General features: G+C 35.1%; 1 protein-coding gene across 5 annotated transcripts in view; it reads left to right on the forward strand.

The window, feature by feature from the left end:
- The window catches only part of LOC115214137 (putative uncharacterized protein DDB_G0277255), a 222,536-nt gene that overhangs the window by 8,265 nt on the left and 191,771 nt on the right, over window positions 1-22,500 (forward strand). For 3 of the 5 annotated variants that reach the window (XM_029783199.2, XM_036504728.1, XM_036504726.1), the window contains exon 2: window positions 3,600-5,218. In XM_029783199.2, the coding sequence (XP_029639059.1) occupies window positions 3,720-5,218 (1,499 nt within the window). In that variant the 5' untranslated portion in view covers window positions 3,600-3,719. Of the gene's footprint in view, window positions 1-1,518; window positions 1,639-3,599; window positions 5,219-22,500 lie in introns of those variants that run through there. The other 2 variants (XM_036504727.1, XM_036504729.1) reach the window with 2 other exon arrangements.

A 22,500-nucleotide genomic window follows, 5' to 3' on the forward strand; every position in this document is an offset into this window, starting at 1 on the left:
TGTGTGTGTGTGTGTGGAGGCGCGTAGCTTAGCGGTTAGGCTGTTAGCATCATGATCGTAAGATTGTGGTTTCGATTCCTGGACCGAGCGACGCGTTGTGTTCTTGAGCAAACCACTTCATTTCACGTTGCTCCAGTCCACTCACCTGGCAATAAGGAATAAAGCTGCGATGGACTGGCGTCCCGTCCAGCTTGGGAATACATACGCCGTAGAAACCGAGAAACCGGGCCCATGAGCCTGGCTAGGCTTTTATTTATTTTATTATATATATATATATATATATATACAACGTTAAACTCTTCCACGTTCACATAGATATACATTATTTACATACTCTGTATGTATATGTATGAACACTTCTAGGAAACAACTAAAGTTTATTTGAATATACCCCGTAGGAAACAAATTAAAATCTCGAGCATTTAAAGGCCTCTGAATGTATTAGCTCAACTTTTTAGGAAAAGATCTTCAAATCGCAACCCATTTTCTTTCCCACAAATCGCAAACCATTTTTTGTTTTTACTATTGGAAGCATTCGATAATGTAGTCCTGAATTTTCTGAACCGAGAAAAGTGCAGGCTTGTCACTGTTGGAATGCTTTTGACCATAGGTTTTTCGCGTGCAAATCTGGCCTGGGACTAAAGTGATGTTTCTGTGCGTATGTGTTGTTAAGAAAATCGCCTTGCAACTACGTCGCTTTCGTGTTCAGTCCTACTGCCCAGTACCTTCGAAAAGCAAGTGCCGTCTGGGACGGCCAATGCTTTGTGAGAGAATTTGTTAGATGGAAACTGTGTGGAAGCCCGTCATATGTGTGTCTGTCAACCGGATTGTGTGTGCTTGAGCATATTTGCGCTCGTGTTTGCCCAACCACACCAACTTGACAACCGGTGACCTTTTGATTACGTTCCGATCATTGAGATGCCGCTTTAATAACTATTACACTTCAAGGATAAGTACAAGTGTGTATTTGTTCATCTAAAACCCTTGTAAGCGTTGCTCCAGAATGGCCGTAGCCAAATAATTGAAACAAGTAAAAGATAAAAAAATCATACAAACACGAATACATACACGTATAATATCTACTTACACACGAACATACCCACATGTATACAAATGTACATGCATGCATATATGTATGTATATGTATACATATATATATATATATATATATATATATACGTATATATACATATACATAAATACACATATATATATATCATAAAACATAGAGGCATATCTATATGCATACGTATACACAAGGTCAATGACTTCCATGTAAGCATTCTTCTGATACACAACACTGGCATGCCAAGAAAAATTAATGAGTTTCCTTTACAATTATGCAATACTATACTGTTATCAACAATTACATAAACGTTGCTACTACTACTACTACTACTTCTCCTAGTTGTGTTTAAATTATGTATAGCAAGTAGAAGGGTGTTGTGAAATTCTTCGACTCCGAACACTTGCCCAGTACTTAATGAAGCGGCCCTTAATGAAACGGCCCTTAATGAAGCGATGTTGACCTCGGCCGGATTTGAAATCACGGTGTGAAAAGCCGGGGCGCTATACCGCAGTCTAATACGCTCAATCCTGCAACATATATCGTAATGTTTTCTGAGTGATTACTCTAAAGTATGTGATGACGTGTGTTTTGACCTGTCATTTTTGTCTTTATTTTTGTTCTTGTTTATTTTTCTATAGCTGTTATAACGCACACTTCTGTTTGATGGATGCGGTTTACATTTGCAATACCTTCATTGATAAACCGCATCTCTCCACTTCCTAGCCACTATCAAGGCGTTTTACGATCACTCACTTTCTTTGTCGATGTATGTATGTATGTATGTATGTATATATGCATGCATACCTGTATGTATTTATGTATGCATGTATGCATGCATGGATGTATGCATACATGTATAAATGAATGTGTAACTATAAGTATATGTAGTTAATGTATGTATGTGTGTGTATATGCTCATATATACGTATGCATGATTGTATGCGCGCACGAGAGAGTGTATATTTGTGTGTGTGGGAGCGTGTCTCATGGGTTTTTTTTCAAAAAAATATTTCTATTTTCTTTTACAATAAATTATTTCAGATTCTTGTTTCCCCCTTTCTCGCTTCCTATATTATATATATATATATTTATCTGTCTATCTACATGCCTATTTATTTCTTCTACGTATTTACGTATACATTGCAAACACACACATACACACAAAAAAATACACGCGCACCACATAACAACCCACCCCACACTCATATGTATACATAAATATATGTGCGTTTCTGTGTTCATGCATGTATATAAATCTATATAATATATATATAATATATATTATATATATATATATATATACATATATATGTATATATATATATATTATATATATATATTATCTATATTATATATTATAGCATAATATATATATATATTATATATATATATCTATATATATATATATATATATATCATTATATATGTATGTATATATCTATATATAATATATCTATATAATATATATATATATCTATATATATGCACTATATATATATATATATACTATATACAACATATATACATTGCATATATAAATATGTATATATATACATCTATATACATACACATATACGCTTATATATACATATATACATTTATACATATATAGATGTATGTGTGTATGTGTTTGCGCGCGTGTGTCTGTATGTGTGTGTGTGTGTGGTGTGTGTGTGTGGGTGTGTGTGTGTGGGTGTGTGTGTGTGTATGTGTGTGTGTGTGATTTCTTCCTTGGTGCACTCTTTTATTCTTTACTTTACATACATCATTATTTTCAAATCTGCATTCAAACGGTGTCTTTTATCTCCACCTTTTACACCATTTTTATCTCCTGAAAAGTATTTCGTTCATCCTGCTTACTATCTTTTACATTTTCTTTTGAGGTTTTCTTTTATTTTCGTAATTCTTGTTTGTTATTTCCTTGATCTTATTTCTTCTTCTCTTCCTGGTTTTAACTTTTCCTATTTCGCGTTGTGTTTATTTGATCCCTATTCCTATATATATATATATATATATATATATATATATATATATATATATATATATATTATATAATTTTTAGAAGATTCTTTTCAATTTCTCCGTAATTCATTCACAAACTTCAGATCACTTCTATCTGGCTTCCCTTTCGTTTTACATTCTTTCATTTTCCTAAACTACAGTTTATCTCCTAACATACATGAATATATTTAAACACTGTGACATCGGAGTATATATGTGTGTATGTATGCGTGTGCATGCGTGCGCGTCGGTGAATATTTGTATGTGTGTGTGTGTTAAAGAAGACGAGAATGAATATTTAAACACGCATATACCTACATTTACGCCCACCTACATACGTACATGCCTCTGTGTGTGTGCGTGTGTGATTGTGCGTATGTGTGTGTGTGTGTGTGTGTGCGTGTGTTTGCGTGCATGTTTTATAATGTCTATACGTACATGTATGCGAGTGAGAGTGAGTTTCAGTACGTGTTGTTTATGTTTTGCTTAATTTGTTCAAGCGCTCACAAACCTCTTTTGCATATTGCAGTTTCCCAAGCAACCAACACGCAGTTTTATTAGTCTCCTTGGCCGTGAAGCCAGCAAACGTCCAGCAATGAGCGATGGACTCTGCAAATAGAGAACTGTCCAGCTGTTTAAGGGCAGGTGGATGGAGCGTATTGTTTACGAATGCTCGTCCGTTGTGAAGTCTTTTAACCAACCATTCTCCCGTAACAATCAGCCACACCAATATTCACATCACCACCCGCAGCCATATAAACAGCTGCAATCAGAACAACACAGCCAGCATCAGCAAGACTATCACATATATCGACCAAAACATTTTGTCTCATCAAAGAAGTTTCTTCAGTTCGCCAGAAAATTGTTGCTCTTCCTGTTTTGCGTTTGTACATTCACATGCGTTCTTCTCTATGCATTTGTAACTGCCAATTGCAACACACTTGTTACACTGTCGGGTGGGTCACTTGCCGTTATAGAAACAGACAGGCTAAACGATGTGGTTATTGCTAGAGAATTCCAGCGACCGATTGACTCCAGGTTTAAATTGTCCTCTTTTCTCAATCTTTCCAACGTCTTTCCATTTCGTAAGATCAGCGGAAAACAATTGCAAGGCAGATCCAACAAACGACGCCGAAACACTGTTCCGGTACCGGTATCCTTAAATGTAGTAGCACCTGTACACGTACGCGTTTCTAAAAGCCGAAATATTCGTCCCAAAACATCTACTGTGATCCCTTTCCGATTTGCAAAACCTCCAAGCCACACATCTGGTCAACCTGCCCCAGGGAGGAGACAAAGGAAATCACCAAGACGTTTGGCGTCAATGGCAGTTAAAAAGCAAAATGGTCACCATGGGTTACGCACAGATGGTGTCAGGAACAGTGATGATACCGTCAACAACGTCAAGGTTTACAAATATAAAAAGAACAATACCAACAACAAAAACAACAGCAACAAAAGATACAAGAACACTGTTAGATTTGTTGGAAGTAATCGTAACGATAATTCTTTTCGTAATTGGCAAGTTCCTTGGTCAGCAAATGAAGAAAAGAGGTCCGACTACTCGGAGAACTTGGTTAACAAGACCAGAGAGAGAAGAATGGTGCAGCAACATCGGGACGACAGAAGTGTGGACAGTGACAGAGCGGTCTATCAGCGGTATGATGGCACCATTTTGTCACAGTCAAATGATTTATTGTCAAACCAAAAAATCAACCGAAACAATAAAGACAGCATTAAGAACAGCAAAAACAATAGAAACTACAACGACGACGATGATAATCTAAATAAGGAGGCGAATACATACAATACGGGATATATTATGGAAAATAATAACAATAACAAAAGTAATAACAGAAATAATAGCAATGATAGTCATGATATTGATGGTGGTGGTGGCAACGGTGTTGGTGATGGAGAAGTGGTTGGTGAGAGGAAAGGTATTTACAATGATGGAAGACCTTTACATATACAAAGAATTCGACAGAACGCTACCAAAAAACTTCCGCAAGCAATAATAATTGGAGTTAAGAAATGTGGTACCCGCGCATTACTGGAATATCTCAGGTTACATCCTGACATGAAAGGCACTGGACCGGAACCGCATTTCTTTGACAGACATTACTATAAAGGCCTGGAGTGGTACAGGTAAGTACAGGATTCCTTAACTATCTCTTTTATTATTGATATTTATTTACTATTCCCATAAAGAACAGTTTTAACTAAAATCACAATATTTGATACGGTGATGTGCGAACGTATATATTGAGATTGAATCATTTGTCACATGAGCAAGAATGTCGCATTGAATTGCTTCCGCATGTAATACACAAGCTGCCAACCTGCATATTATTCAAGAATGTATGTATATCGATGCCTATGTGTGTATTTGCGTATTAATGGATGTATGTAACTGTACATGTTAGCACGTACGCATATATATATATATATATATATATATATATATATATATATCACGTACGTATATACACACATATTTATGTGCATACGTACACATAAACAAACATACACACATATGTTTCTATGATATATCTTCAATTTTGGTATATATAAAAGCACATGGTTTTTGTGTTCTTTCCTTCAATCTAAAACTGTTCGCAGGCTCGAAAATAGTGAGATTTGAAAGCGAAATACGAGCGTTTTTCATATAGTGACTTAATGCAAGCAAAGCAGTTAGCTGGTAGAAACTTTAGCACACCGGGCGAAATGCTTGGCAGTATTTCGTCTGTCTTTAAGTTCTGAGTTCAAATTCCGCCGACGTTGACTTTGACTTTCATCCTCTCGGGGTCGATAAATTAAGCTCTACTAAACTGGTAACCTCCCCAAGCTTAGAGTAGAAAATAATATTCTAAGGCAAGTCAAAATCTTTACACAGGTATGCGATAGTGACAAAAAAGGAATATGTCTAAATAATAAAGTTCCAAAATGGTGCAGTGATGATTACAGTACAAATCCATTGTAATTCATTTAAATTTATCTCGTTTAGGGAAATTTCGAATCGTTTCTCCTTCGTACGACTATAGAGTCGAAAGTCTTTAACATTTAGGACTTTGAAAATCGCGTTTCCGCTCAATTATTTAAAATTATTTGCGCTAAATGCTTTAAGTGGAATTATTTGAATGTGGTGGTAATCAGTCTGTTTTTACATCGTACCAAAGTATTTCATAGGCAGTATAGTAAATTGTATAATATACAGTTACATTTTTGTATATTTTTAAAAGTGGTACACGTAATCTTCGGAATCAAATTTAGTGCACTGTGCATAGTTAATTTTATTTTGTCATTGTCTCGGCGTTATCTAGGAATATTATGTGGTAGTTTTGTGTTGTTTCAGAAAGATTGTCTTCTGGATTACTGCATATATTTGAAAATGAAGAAATTTTCTATTAATAATTTGAGTATCACTTACAGATACTTACCACGAGCCTCTTATACAATATACGCTATGCTGTGATTCAGAAACTTTTATCATTATTCTAAAACTGTGTGTGTAGCTGTTGTAATATAAGATGTGATGGTGATGTTGCTTTTATTTTATAGTAGTTATTATAATTGTTGAGGTGAAAAGTGGCGCGCTGGCAGAACCGTTATCACGCCTGGTTAAAATGCTTAACAGCCTTTCTTCCTGCTTTACGTTCAAATTCTGTTGAAGTCGACTTTGACTCTCAGAGTTAATAAAATAAATACCAGTCAACTATTGTGGACTTCCTCTCAAAACCTGCTGTCTCAGTTCTAGAATTTGAAACCATTATATTTGGGGAATATGCATAAATAGATATCTGAGAGATTTTCCAATCATGAGTTTTCAGTTTTTCAATCGATCAACAGAACTACCAAAATTATTGTATTAGCATATAAGTAGCTAAGTATAACTCAGATACACATACTCTTTTTATATAATTCTGGGTCAGGATTATAATAGCAAAATTTGACAGTGCTGAGCTGTTGGTTTATGGATGCTACCCCCACAATGGCCTTCCATGCAATTTCGGCGTTGCCTATTTCACTGATATAGAACAGGGTAACTAAGAAAACCGAAATGGCACTATCCGCAGAGTCACGAAGTGTGATCATACTCAGGACATAGTGATTGCAAAGCTAATTTCGTAAATTTTCCCCTTATTGCAGTATCGTAGAATCATAGAACAAGTTAAAAAAACAAAATGCCTCGCGTTGTTAAGTATATTCTATATTTTTCTATATTTCACCATTGTATATTTTGCTTTGGCAAAGTTCCAAGCTCAATGTATTTTGTATCATCTACATAATGGAGTGTTCGTTCTATTATAATCCTCCGAGAATTCAATACGATATTGGATTTAGTGCTATGTTTATATTAATAGATACTACAGAGACATCCTCGTCATTATTTCTTTTTGAAATGCACAGACTGTAATTTTACATTGTTTTCCATTACTTAGCTCACCCTTATTGTCTTGTAACTTAACAATGTTAATTTTTACCTTCCACTTCTTCAAGATCAATAAAATAATATAGTCTCAGATCAATCGCCTAAAAACTTCCATCTGAGTGAGTGACATGTGCCAATATTAGAAATCGATGGTCCTTTGTTGAAATGTATTATCGTTTATCAGAAATTTATAACGAGTTTTTGCTTCTGAAATCATGTTAAATAAACTTCGGGGTGGAGAAACGTTCTCGAAGACATCTAATTCCCTTAGTCAGGAATACTAGACTTTCGACTCATTCGAAATAATCTGAGCTGGAATGCACGCTAAAATACAGATAAAATTAATGCTAGTTGGAGGAAGAATAACAGAACATGTGGAGAGAGAGAAAAAAAAAGCGATAAGAATAGAGATATCCACTGTGAGGGAAAGAGTAAAAGGGAGATACATTGAAATGTAGCGAAAATATGAGAGAGAAATGTAGAGAGGATCAACATACGAAAGCTTTCAATGAGGTGTAAGAAGATGGGTAGTATTGTAAAAGAATCACAGTTTCAGCACAGTTATAGAGGCGGGGGAATGGGTCAAAACTACGTGCAAAATGGACGAACGGGAAAAGGATAGAGATTTTTGTACAAGCTTTCGCAACATTAAACACACACGAAAATAAATATATACGTACATAGATACAAACATTGCCCCCATATAATATGAGCATGCAAAGCACTGACATACACACATTTACACATGTGCGCCATCACCCCCATACAAACACACAAACATATATATGTATATATTAATATGAGTATATAGATACGCTCACGCGTTTGTGTGCGTCTGTCTATCTATCTATCTATCTATCTATCTATCTATCTATATTATCTATCTATCTATCTATCTATCTATCTATCTATCTATCTATCTATTTATCTATCTATTTATCTATCTCTCTGGCTATATATATATGTCTCTTATGTTCTCTCTCTTTGTCTCTCTCGCTCTCTCTTTCTCTTTCTATATACAGTTATATATATGCATATATATATATATATATATATATATATATATATATATATATATATATATACATGCATACATATGTGTATGTATGTATGTATGTATGTATGTATGTATATACGATGATGATGAATAGCAGGAAATTATACCCAATGCCACAAGAGTGGATCAATATTTCTTTAATTATAACCAGTTGTTCTATACCATAGGTTTGCACTGAATAATGAATAAGTTCCCTATTTAATTGTCAATGGTAAACTTATCATTCATTTTCAAACTTCGATTGAATAACTGCGAATGCATTGTAACGAAACCGATGGTGTCAGAAAACGTATGTCTATTAAAAGTGCAATGGAAACTAGTTAAGAATCTTATGCTATATGTTACCAATAATACTAATTTCCCCTGGTACATCAAAGGATAGGATACAATTATACCAAGACTTCTCATGCCAAAATACGTACCTATTGATTTAGATAACTTCCTCTGTTAGAACACCGAAATTTGGCACAACAATCAATAACATCCAGTGAAATATATATATATATATATATATATATATATATATATATATATATATATGTACAGACACATTGTTGGCCTGCACCTTGAGGAATACTGCTTTATTAATACCCTATCTTATGTAGGGTGTACAAATGTTGGAATTCCCATGATCTCATTATTTACGCCCTTGTAGGCAAAACCAATAACACTGGGTATGTATAGCTGAAGACATGACAATTCTTAGTGTTAACAAGTCTATAATGATTTCAATTCTAACATCATACAACCTGAGAAACATCACAACTGCGAAAATAATTACCTTAGCACTGCATGCATTGTATTTACAGAAATCTCCTATGTTATTTCTGAACATCCTGTTTTCTCAAGTAGCAATAATGTCTTATTTCTATGAGTGGTTTCGTTCCCTATACTAAGACATGATTCAAAGTATATGAAAAATTCAAGGATTTGTTGAAGAATTTACACCTGTTTCGATAAAATTCTCAAATTTTTATGTTCGCATTTACTTACACATGTTTTGTTTTTTAATATAATTAGATTAGCTTTATATCATTTTCTCACTTAAAATATGAAACACTATTGATATTAGCTACTATCAATTGTACTCTTTATTATAAGCAAGGTTGCTTACAATTTAATACTTTGCAATTTTTAAAAATAATTCCAAGAGTCTTCTATGAAACCCGTAAACATTTCTGGATAGGTTAATTCAGCATTCAACTCGAACAAGTGCTGATATTCTGCAAACACGCGCGCGCACACACACACACAACACACACACACACACAAACACACGCACACACACACACAAACACACACACACACACATACACACACACACACAGAGCCAAACACACGGACGCAAACACAGGCACAAACGAACACGCGCGCGCAAGCACATACTGACACAGGGACACACATACAACCACAAATATAGATACAAACACTCATGCAGGAACATATTTCTCAAAATCCTAATGGATTTATCTTGAAAAATTACGTATATGCATCCATTTATTAATATACAATCAACGATATCAGCACATATTTATATTAGTGAACTGGCAATCTCTCTATTACGGCGACGGGTGCTCACGTTGATCCGATCAACTGAACATGCTGCTAGTGAAATTAACTTGCAAGTGGCTAGAATTTCACAGACTCTGGCGCTCCTAACATAGTTCTCAGCGAGATTCAGCGTGTCACAGAATGTGACAATGATACCTCATTGCATTCCAGGTACAGCTCATGTTCGCCAACTGAGTACAATGCAGCAATGTGAAACACAATGTCATATTGTAGGATATAACGCACCACCGGGGATTGAAATCACAATCTTTCGATCGTATGCTGAATATCCTATGCACCAAGCCACGCACTGCACTCATGTACGAATATGTGTGAGTGGGAAACAATGAATAAGATTAGCTGGACAATTGTATGTATAACATTGTGTGTGGGTGTGTGTGTGTGTGAGTACTCACAAACACTCACTTGCACACACGCTTACACACATACACATATATATATATATTTGTGTGTGTGTGTGTGTGTGTGTTTCCGTGTACGTATATACATGTATGCTTAAATGTACGTATGCATGTATGTAAATATGGATTTGGCTAATTATGTTGCACTATTTTTACGCGTTTCATCGTTGAAATTTCCCTTCATTTGTCGGCTTTCATTTATATGTTCTTCCACACTTGCTCGGTCTCTCCCTCTCGCCCTCACTTTCTTTCTCTTGACATGCACATCACCTGACACACACACCAATGGAAGTATGCATGTATGCATCTATTTTATGCATTCATACGTATGAGTGTGTTGCGTACGTATGTGTCTGAGGAGCAAGGTGACTACCTAGGTAACATACATAACCATTTTCAGATACACATCAAACAAGATTAAAAAGAACTTTCCTTATTGATCCCAATATCCCCCACACTGAATAAACATATCTTTCTTTCGAAAATCGGCTTCCCACTCGTGTATGTGATAGTTGTTTGTGTTGCGCTGTCAAAAATATCTTTTGGTGAGCTAAAAATATTAATAAAACACTTTCATATATTAATATGGCCTCACCTGCTGATCAGTAAGGCCGCGATTCATTGTTCGTCAGTCTTTCAGTTTGTATGCCTGCCTATCTGACTATATAACTATCTATCTATCTCACATTATTCTCCGTTCTTCATATATATATATACATATATATATATATATACATACATACACACACACACACACACACACATATATATATATATATATATATATATATACATACACATATACACATATACACGCATATATACATACATATATATATGTATGTATATATATATATACACATACATACATGTGTATATACATAGGTACATGTATATATATACAGATATAGGTATATATTTATATATATATATATATTATATATATATCTACATATGTACATATACATATACTTATATATACATATATGCATATATATGGGTAAGGAGATGTGTGTGTGTGAGTGTGAGTGTACTTGAATATGTCTGTATATATATGTGTATCTTTGATTTTGAGTTTAGATACGTGGGCGCCTGTTGTACTTAAGTTGGACAGTAGAAAAGTTGTTGACAGTTTTATGGTTTTCTGCTGCCCCGAGGCTTGTTTCTTTGCATCTCACTTAACCGACAAAATATTTGCTCGGTTCTAATGATCTTAAAGCTGAACTAGAGTCTGCAGCATATGTGTAATTCCTGTACGTTCAGCACAGACATTAACCATAAACTGATTTATATAAGTGAATTTAAATGATATTGCCTTTTGATTCTCTATTCTTCTCGCACGTCCGTTCAAGCCACGCTTGATTTTCCGATCAATGTCAATTTTTTTTTTCAATACCACTTATATAACCGACATCATCTTCGATGTGTGAAACTTCACTTGCTTGACATCTTACCTGATTAAAATTCACCTGAAGATGGTGGATTATATGTTATGATGTACTGTATGAACATATCACTAAAATTCTATAGAAGAAGCTGCCGTAACTATTAAACCTCACTTGCTTTATGTTTTACTATCTACGTCATAGATGGAACGAATTCCAGAGTCGGGTCAGCAGTGTGAACTCAACTTGGTTTTTAAATATATGCAGTATCCTCCACACATATTATCACTTCATTGTTTTGTTTTTTGTGTTATCGTGTCTTGCTAACATTGGCGCCTTACACGTTGATGTGCATAGTGTTTGTGTTGTGTATGTATGTGTGCATTCGTTTGTGTGTATGTGTGTGTGTGTGTGTGTGTGTGTGTGCGTGACTGTGTGTACAAGAATGTCACCTTCATATGGCGGGTAAATGGGAAAGTACTTTCGCTACAATGGAAGATATCGCTAAATATTGCATACCTACATTACTTATACTTCAACCCTTATTAAATTTCATTTTGCTTCTAGAAAATAATGAAATGTATATCAATAGAATTAAATGACCTAATTTCTTATTTGTATCAATCCTGCTATAAATTCTATATCATTTACCCTCTTCTCCTCCTGGCGACACCGAGTCAAGACTGTGCACTCGTGTTGCACATTTAATTCTAACTCCGCCCTCTTCCATCTATATGATGTGAAATGGGATTGCAGGCATCAAGCTAGAACGAACGAGCCTACCAAACAACATCTATTATTATTTTATGACATACATGAGCGTATACACTTATACATACACACGCACACGCAACCACACAAGCACAGTCACATTCCCTAACAAGTACAAAGACACACACAAACACATATACATATAGGATAATACAAGCAGAGACACTCTAACGCTTGGCCTAATAATGCTAGACGCCTGATTTCCATGGCGCATAGGTTATAATTCTGCTGCTGAGTTTATAGCAACTTATTTGGAGGGGTTGATTATGTCTATTACATCAATATTAGTACGTGATTGGTATTTTACTATATCGACACCGAAGCCGGCAGAGGCCCGACTTGAACTCAGAAGGTAAACGATCTGGAAGGATTCTACCAGGAAAGAGCCTTCCACCTCTATAATTTATAATTCTCCTTTCTATATTAATACACATGATATTTATGTAAGTATATATGTAGACATATATGCATGTATGTAAGTATATATATATATATATATATAAAGAAAGACGTATAGATATGAAGATATACGTACATCATACACAAACACAGATGCGCACACATACATAAATACATACATGCATACAAATATATATGTCCCTCTCTCTCTCTCTCTCTCTCTCCTCTCTATATATATATATATAATATATATATATGTATATATATGTATATATATACTCTTTCCCTCTCCTGTTCAGTGTTTGTAAAGTAGACGTGCTTCTACGTTCTTTTCTCTTTATGTATTTGTGTCTGTAGATATGTGTGTATTTTTCTGCTTCCGTGTGTGTGTATGTGTGTGTGTGTGTGTGTCTGTGTGTTTGTGTGTCTCTGTGTGTTTGTGTGTGTGTGTCCATCTGTTATAGAAATCCGGACTCGAGCGTGTTGTGAAAAATTAATTATGTAAGAAATATTTGGAGAAGATGATTACCTTTTTCCCTGCAAGCGAACTCTGAAGTCTGACATTAATTTTAATGATTTGTTTAGAGGAGACACAAGGCCAATTATTTTTGTCGACATGGAGAAAATATAATAAAAGCGATTGTTTCATACTGCCGCGAGTAATCAATCTTTCCACTGATGAACATATCTGACAGTGACGATGGGTGTCATTGTTTATACTGAGAAGCCTAGAGCTAATACAGTTTTACTTTGCGCTGAAACACATTGAATTTTCATCTATCTGTAAGCGTGAGAATGTGCTGAGACGATGTCTTGACCAGAGATTTGATTAAATTTTCTCCTGACTTAGATAATGAGCATAAAAATTACGGGTCCCTGAAATTCACATTTGACTTCATGGAACGGTGTTACTAAACAACACTCTAACTATATATAGGAGTTCACGAAAAATTTATATTCAGATGAATACGATACGTAAGTCGAGGCACCAGAATTTAGTACGGTATTATCCATACAATGTGAAAATAAGGTGATTAAAAGCAAAATAAGCAATCAAAATGGCATACAGAGTTAATGCATTACGATCGTTTCAAGCAACTCCATTTAATTGAACAATGCAATCATTACAGCAATTTAAATGCAGAGCAATCCTCAGTTGCATAAAAACATAGAATGTAATTAAATTAAATTCTATGTCTCTATGCAGCTGAGTATTACTCTGTACTTAAATTAATGTAATGAGTGTATTGTTCAATTAGATGGAGTTACTTGAAACAATCGTACTGCATTGCCTCTTGATATCCTTGTTGCTTATATATGTATGTATATGTATGTGTATATATATATATATATACACATATATATATATGTATGTGTGTGTGTATGTGTGTGTGCATGTGTGTGTTTGCGTGTGTGTACGTATGTATATAAAGTTTATTTGCCAACATCACATGGTAGTCCTGACGAGGAATGTGGTCGTACTTTTTGACCCCAGATAAACTTCTTTTTTCTGCTTTTCATCTTATAGATGGAGGCGGGTGGAGGTAGAATGAGGGGTGCATACTGTTACTAAGACCACTGACTCCTAGCCGTTGGTATTACCAGCAGACCAATGGTTTCTGGGTTATTTCACTTCCTCGGTGCTGAATAACCGCCTGGCAAAACACAGCAGTGACCTTATTCACAGTATATTCTTTTAAATCTCGTATTGAGATCTATGTAATAACAGTACTGGATAGGAAACTTGATCTGCTAGCATAAGAGTTTCTGAGATACAGTAGTCACTCATCGAAATCTGCTGTTTTAAGTTTTACGCGAGAAAGGGATCCAGTGAAATGATCCAACAGACAAGTAGAAATAATAACACAGATGCTTACAGATCTCATCATTTCATTATTAACTATATTTTACCTAGCACATACCACACAACCCCACACACACGTATGTGTGTGTATGTGTGTGAGTGCGTGCGGTGTGTGTGTGTGTGTGTGTGTGTGTGTGCTTTTCAAGCAGGTCAAGTACTTTTTAGCATGTAACACAATGATTGTCATGGTAGATTCCGAAACTACTGAAAGAGAATATATTGTTGATAAAAGATTGACGTTATTTATCACCAACGGCTTAATAATTTTCTTTTTTCCGTGGATAAACAAATTCAGAGTATAAAGTAATCTACAGTACTACACCACTTTACATTCTACCTGTGTTGGCCTTGCATATATATGGAAATGCATATTTATTTTTGGGGGCGGTTTATGGGGGTGGAAATACGGTCAAGTAGAAACAAAAGAGCAGAGAGCAGGTGAATGAAGAAAGAAACACGAATGTTAGTCTCCTTCTTCAGCTCACGATTTCAGCACATTAATCAACACAACACAGTATTTATTGTACACGTAGATTTATGAAAAATACAATCAGGGCAAGTTGTTTTGATAGTAGGATGCTACGAACGTATTTAACCAACGAGGCAAAATAAAAATTCACAAATACTTTGGTGTAACAACATTTAATTCTGTAAAAACACGCAAAATATTTCGCTATGATGGATATGGTAACTAAACGTATGATGAAGTTATGAAGGTTATTCAACAGTAAAAGGTTTTCGGATGGAGAGAGAATATAATCAATAAATTAAGAATCAGGAGGTGATAGTATTGGAGGTTTGTCCTTAAACATGCAGAAATATATAGTGAATAATGAAGTAACTGAGTACCAATCCTATTGAAAACAAACAAAAGAAAAAGCTTAGTTAGTAGTGAATTGGTAAAAACTAATTGGTTCTCAAGGCTAACATAAGAATTTTTGTTTAACAGTATTCAGTACACGCTTATTGTACTGAGATACATGACACTGGCAAATCTTTCACATTTTTCTTATATTATTTCTCTTCCGTTTGCACAAATTAGCGAAGCAATAAATGAGCTTTCTCTGTTTTGTACATGTTTAAACATCACCTACAGCTTCAGATAAGGTTGGGCAACTGCTGTATTGGTCTATCGGAGAAAAGCATATTCACGCCGGCCCTTGTCTCTCAAGTTAATTATCCAGCATATCCAGCGTTTTCTAAAATGACCCGTCAAATCTGGATACTCCGCCGAAGTCGATTTTGCCTTTCATCCTTATTAAGAGGTCGATAAAATAAGTGCCGGTTGATTACTAGTGTCGATATAATCGTCTTGATATCTCCCCAAAACTTGCTGGGCTCTCGCCACAATTTGAAATCAATATATCCGTAGAAGTTCTCTTGCGCTCTCGCTCTCTCTCTCTCTTTCGCTGTATATGTGTTTTGAGTGTGTGATTGTATGTGAATTTAATTATATGTATTAAAACATGCTCAAATATACTATATACCCATGTATATGCTTACATATATACATAAAGATATATTATATATCCAGAGAGAATGAGAGAGAGAGGAGGTACGGGATGAGGAGAGAGAGACAGGGAAACCTATACCTGAGATTTAAGCGAATATTTTATATATCTGTTTATAGATGATGATTAGACGAAGTAAAACGCTTGTTTATACTAGCACACATGTATATCAATTTCCTCTTGTATTACACACTCTGAAGTCGTAGCATCCATACAACACTCAGCCTCTTTTCTAGCAACCTATTTGCAATTGCAACGTGTTTACGTTTCCTTTGAACGAACATGTTTCTACCAGTCTTTTCACCCATATATATTTATTTATCTACCTTACATTTACAAGTTGAATCAACATCCCCAACTTTGGCAAACGAAATGTCTCTCTTTATTTCAACTTAATGTAACACAAATATACACCACTTCAGTTGTTGTATATGTTACTATCTCCCAGCTACTAATGCTTCCAATGAAACCTCCTTTGTTCAGAACTAACTTAGATATAATCAGAGTTCAACAGCCCATCATATAAATCTAAACAACGTTGACATTTAATAAACAATAAATAAATATTTCCTACATTAAAAGTCTGCTAACTCATAATTTCCTCACCTACTTGAAATCAGTTAAAACACTGGCATATAGACAGCTCATAGCTTTGAAAATCTATAGGATGAACGAAACAATTTCAATAAACACATGGATAATATTTCCTGCCATTTCAGAAATTGCAACATTGATTTCATATGACTGGAATGTACGTCATCAGATTTGATGATGAGAAGGTTACAGGATATATTAAACAAACCTCGCGAGAAGGACATTATACAACTAAGATTATAGAATTAATGCATCCAGGCATACATAGACATACGTACACTCACATATATTCGTATATGTACGTATTTATATATGTGTGTGTGTGTATATACATATCAATGTATATCTATCTCACTCTCTCTCTATATATATATTATACATTATATATATTATATATAATATAATATTATATATTATATACTATATATATATATTATATATCATATATATATATATATCACCATGATCACCGTGACTGGCCAGGCTTTAAGATGTTGCTGCACATCGCTGGTCACAATGCGCTTCGCATTGTTTTAACCTTCAAATGACCCCATACCGATGGCTAAGCGAGCAGGCCAATAGAAGAAAGAATAAGAGAAAGTTGTGGCGAAAGAGTACAGCAGAGATCACCCCCCACCCTGTCGGAGCCTCGTGGAGCTTTAAGTGTTTTCACTCAATAATCACTCACAACGCTCGGTCTGGGATTTGAAACCGCGATACTACGACAGGCGAGTCCGCTGCCCTCTAGGCCATCGCGCCTCCCCCCCCCACACACACATATATATATATATATATATATATATATATATATAGAGAGAGAGAGAGATACATATACATAGACTGATATTTATATTTATATATATATAGGTGGGTTTCAGTGGGTAAGTCTGTGTGCGTAGTCCGCATGGTATTTCTGTCTTGCACGGATTGTCAACCAGCGTTTGTCTGATTGCATCCCTGTAACTTAGTGTTTCGGCATAGATACAGCAATGAAATAAATTTCAAAATTAAATAATAGTTGATCTGATCGATTAAACTTTCAAAAGTAATTGCCGAAAATGAAGAGTAATTCAGTAAGTGAAACACAGTAAAGAAACGAAAAAAACATATTGGTTTTCTTCAACAGACTTGGCATAAAACACGTTTTTTTCGTCCTGTTTCTCCTATTTCTTCTTTTTCTCCTCTTATTTCTTTTTCGAAATATCTTACTTTGTGAAGAAATTATTCCGGCTGAAGCCTCAAAGACTTCTCCTTCTTTTTAATCATTCACTGTTATTAATCTAGTAATTTCCATTTCGCTCTATTGTCTACCTAAATTTGTTAAACCTATATACACATACATATGCTTATGTAAACGTTCATTTGTTTGTGTGTATGTCTGTTTGTGTGTGTCTGTACGTGCTTGTTTGTGAGTGCATGTTTTTGTCTGCGTGTGTGTTTGTGTTTGTGTGTGTGTGTGTTTGTGTGTTGTGACAGTGGTGGAGAACGAATAGGTTATCATGACATGACTGCTTCTCTGAGATTTGCTAATTATATTTTTGTTGCGAATTTTGATAGTTTAACTAATTTTACATATTTGATATTTTGGATAAATAGGATGATATTACATATGGATTAGGCTTGTATGTAAAAAAAAAAACCAAAGTAATGCAAATGCTGTACCAAAGAAACAGAAGAATCGTGGCTTGTCATACATTCAAACCATGACGTAACTTAAGCTTTTTGGAACTACTCTATACTGTAATTAAGCAAACTTTAGTGGCAATACACATACATACATACACACACACGTACATACATACATACATACATACATACATACATACATACATACATACATACATTCATACATACATACATATATACATACATATAGAGCAAACGGCTACTGTCAGTTGGGTGTGAACACACACACATACACACAGACATAATCAGACACACAGACATACATACAAACAAATAAACATTTATATAAGCATTTGTATGCTTATATAGGCTTAACAACACACACACATATGCTACATCAGGTTTGGATGATCTAGTCCCTGGAGAGGTTGTCTTTTATATGTGTAATTTGTGAAAGAGAAAAACAATTATTTGACAAAAGTTTCTTCAAAACTTCCTTTGTTTTATACATTAAGTAGAATATTCTCTCAATAGCTGGATTTAAAGGATCATTATTTTATGACAGAATGCGCACTATATTACAAATGAGTACCATCAGATTGAAAATCATATTAGGATTTAACACTGAAAGCATCGGAGAAGAAAGAAGGTACTGCCCAGAGGTTTCGGAAATATACATCGAATAATGAATTTAATAACAAAGCAACACTATTTCTATGAAACACCTGTGTAATGCTTCTTAATGACTTATTTCTCTACGATTGACAGCTCGGCATCTGTTTACAGCTTTGAACATGTTGAGAATTGGATTTCCGTTTTTCTCGTGTTACAATGAACACACGGTCATTGTAACATTGTGAAAATGAAACATGCACACTAGAATGTAAAATAGTTAAGGTTTAAGTATACTCACAATGTTAACTCAAAGAGTTTGGAGTAGAGAAGTTTGGCACTTTCTTCTGACACTATGCAAATCAAAATAGAATCCCGAGAATATTTCAACTCTATCATAATAATGAAAAGAAAAATAATTGCAACGTGGAAGGTGTTTATAAGCCATTTAAGAAACACACGAAAACTGTTAGATTCACTTCAGCATTTAAATCTAATTTGACAAAATATTTTCGTCGCTTTGAGACCGCGACCTGTTCACTGAAAAATAATTAGTGCTGCATCTATTTTGACAACTTAAATTTAAATTTCGAAGTGAATCTAACGGTTTTTGTGTGTTTCTTGAATGGCTTATAAACACCTTCCACGCTGCAATTGTTTTCGTTCCAGCACACGATCTCAGATCAGGTCACTTGTTATGCAAGTACATCTCCGTGAAAAAAAAATGGTAAAGAGAAAACAGAAGATATACTGTGAAAATATGTGCTTTTGTCTTCTGCTTTAAGCGACTTGTATCCGTCAAGATGACAAAGATACAAAAATAACTGATATTGGAAATCGTTATATAAATATAATCCACAAGTATAAAAGAGAAATCTGAAGTATAAAACGAAACTACATTTAGACACTATCAGGTATTTGGATCACAAGAATCACTGAATCTTACTTAACTTAACACTATTTGGAGCGAAGCAAATGTGAGGGTTAGTCTTCCCGATTTCACGAGGTACATATCGTTTTAACGTATCTTTCTTAGTATTATATCTACCCGGATCTTGAACACATATCAGAAACTTAACTCTAAAGTGGCGTTTTTATAGGTTATATTAACAATTTACCAAGATTGTTTCTTATATTAATGGACGCTACCATATGCAGGTCTCAACCATTACTGAGACCGTGAAAACCCAGCTCAAAGAGAGAACGCCGACATATTTTTCATTGATTTCTTACAATCCTTCAAGACAGACGATCATTGAAAATATATTAATCAATAAATCTGTCGAATTGGGAAATTATTGGAACAGTTGGAGCAAGAGTGCTAATGATTATCGAACATTAGATAATATCTTAAATTTTGCTCCCCTTACTGTATATAAAGGTATCGTTCAGCTACAAACATTTCGAAGATTAGCTGATACATTTAGTATCTGTAGAGCGGGTGGTGATTATGATCACAGATACGTTTCCTTAAAGTTTAAGATCAGGCCCAACGAAAAGCATATTTAGTCGATCTGAGTAAAAGTCCCTGAATAGGTTGTCATAAATGTCCACCCCAGTATACAAGTCATATGCGTATATGCTTTTGTAGTTAAAGGTGGCGTGAGGATGTAGGGTTGCAAGAGAGGGGTAGGGTATTCGTTTGGAAGGGTGGGTTTGTGTTAAAAATGATTACGGAAGACAAGAAATGGTTTTTCATCGTATTTTGGTTAGAGAATAGAGTGATTCTGGTAGGAACTAGGCTTATGTTTACAGTGCAACCAGTACACTACACTGATAAGGTATGATCAAGACTCACTTTTAGACTTTATATAGGAAAATGGGTGAAGAATCAAAATATTCTTTTCTCAGTCAACCACTGTTCGTCTCATTCTACTGCTGTAAAAGCAATGTCTGTACATTCTCAGTATTCTCAACTTGATATGATGTATCAAGATTTGTGTGACAAATTGTGGTTTTGAATATCGTCCTGAAGAAATCTTCCATATAAACCCCAAGAAGATTATTTACTGCATAAATGTGATGAAATTCGTCCAGGGCGTGATGTTAATAACCCGTAAATACATTTCTCCTCGTGCATTTTGAATACTGAAAGTGTTGCATATTCTGAGAATATGCATTTTCAAGTCTTTTTCAAAATCGCAACCGTTTGATACAGGGTATTCGGTGAGTTCTGTGGACCTACTATTATTGTGCCTGACGTCATATTTCTGCCCATTGAATCTTTTGATTAATTGTTCTGCTATACAACCATCATAAATCATGTTGTTGTTATTAGTATTTATTTGTAAAACGGTGTGGGTTATAATGCACCGGAGTCTTTAGTTATCTGTAAAGTCACAACAAAGACCTCAGACAGTTATCTGTTAAGTCACAACAAGGAACTCAGAGAGATGATACTTTGCAATGTGCCCAATAAGCCTGCGTTTCGCAAGACATCAGTCTTGCATGGGATTTCCAGTTGTCTTCAGAAGTCTTGATGTTTCAGTGAGATTGAGCTCAACGCTCCGATCACCACTAGTATATATATATATTTACTCCCGAATTCCATAGTCTTGCCATTTCCACTTTCAATTCGAAGTACTTGGTGATTTTTTTTCAACCTCTTTACGACATTCATGTTATTTGGTATGGCTACATCAATGATCTGACAGTCTTTTTCTCTCTTGTTCAATATCACAATATGCGGCCGACATTGTTCGATTACATGATCCGCATGAAAGTCATAGTCCCATAGTATCGTTAATTTTCCATCCGGCTGCAGAACTTTCCTTGGAACATGATCATACCAGTTTTCTGTTAGTTCATATTGGTATTTACGGCATAAGAGCCAATAAAGGTACACACAAATTATCGAGGCGGCATTTGTATCCTTTTCATGCAGGGTTCTCACATCCACTTACAAAGTGGGTCACATTTTCCACACTCTTTCCACTGAATCTGCATTTCTTGGTGTCAGAAGTTTTATAGATGTTATACTTCACTGACTTGGTAGCGAGAGCCTGGTCTTGTACAGCAATGATCAGGCATTCCGGGGTACGCTTCAAATCACCTCACTCAAGCCATGCCCACAATGCTGTATTATCGCTAACGTCCTATGTATTCCTTTCAAAATGTCCATGCATTCTCATTTCAAGAAGGTCTTCTTTTCTCTTCTCTTCAGCATTTCACCTCCATTTTCACCTATATATTTCGCGGCATATTGC

Source organism: Octopus sinensis, linkage group LG7, assembly GCF_006345805.1.
Source record: "Octopus sinensis linkage group LG7, ASM634580v1, whole genome shotgun sequence".
Lineage (NCBI taxonomy): Eukaryota > Metazoa > Mollusca > Cephalopoda > Octopoda > Octopodidae > Octopus > Octopus sinensis.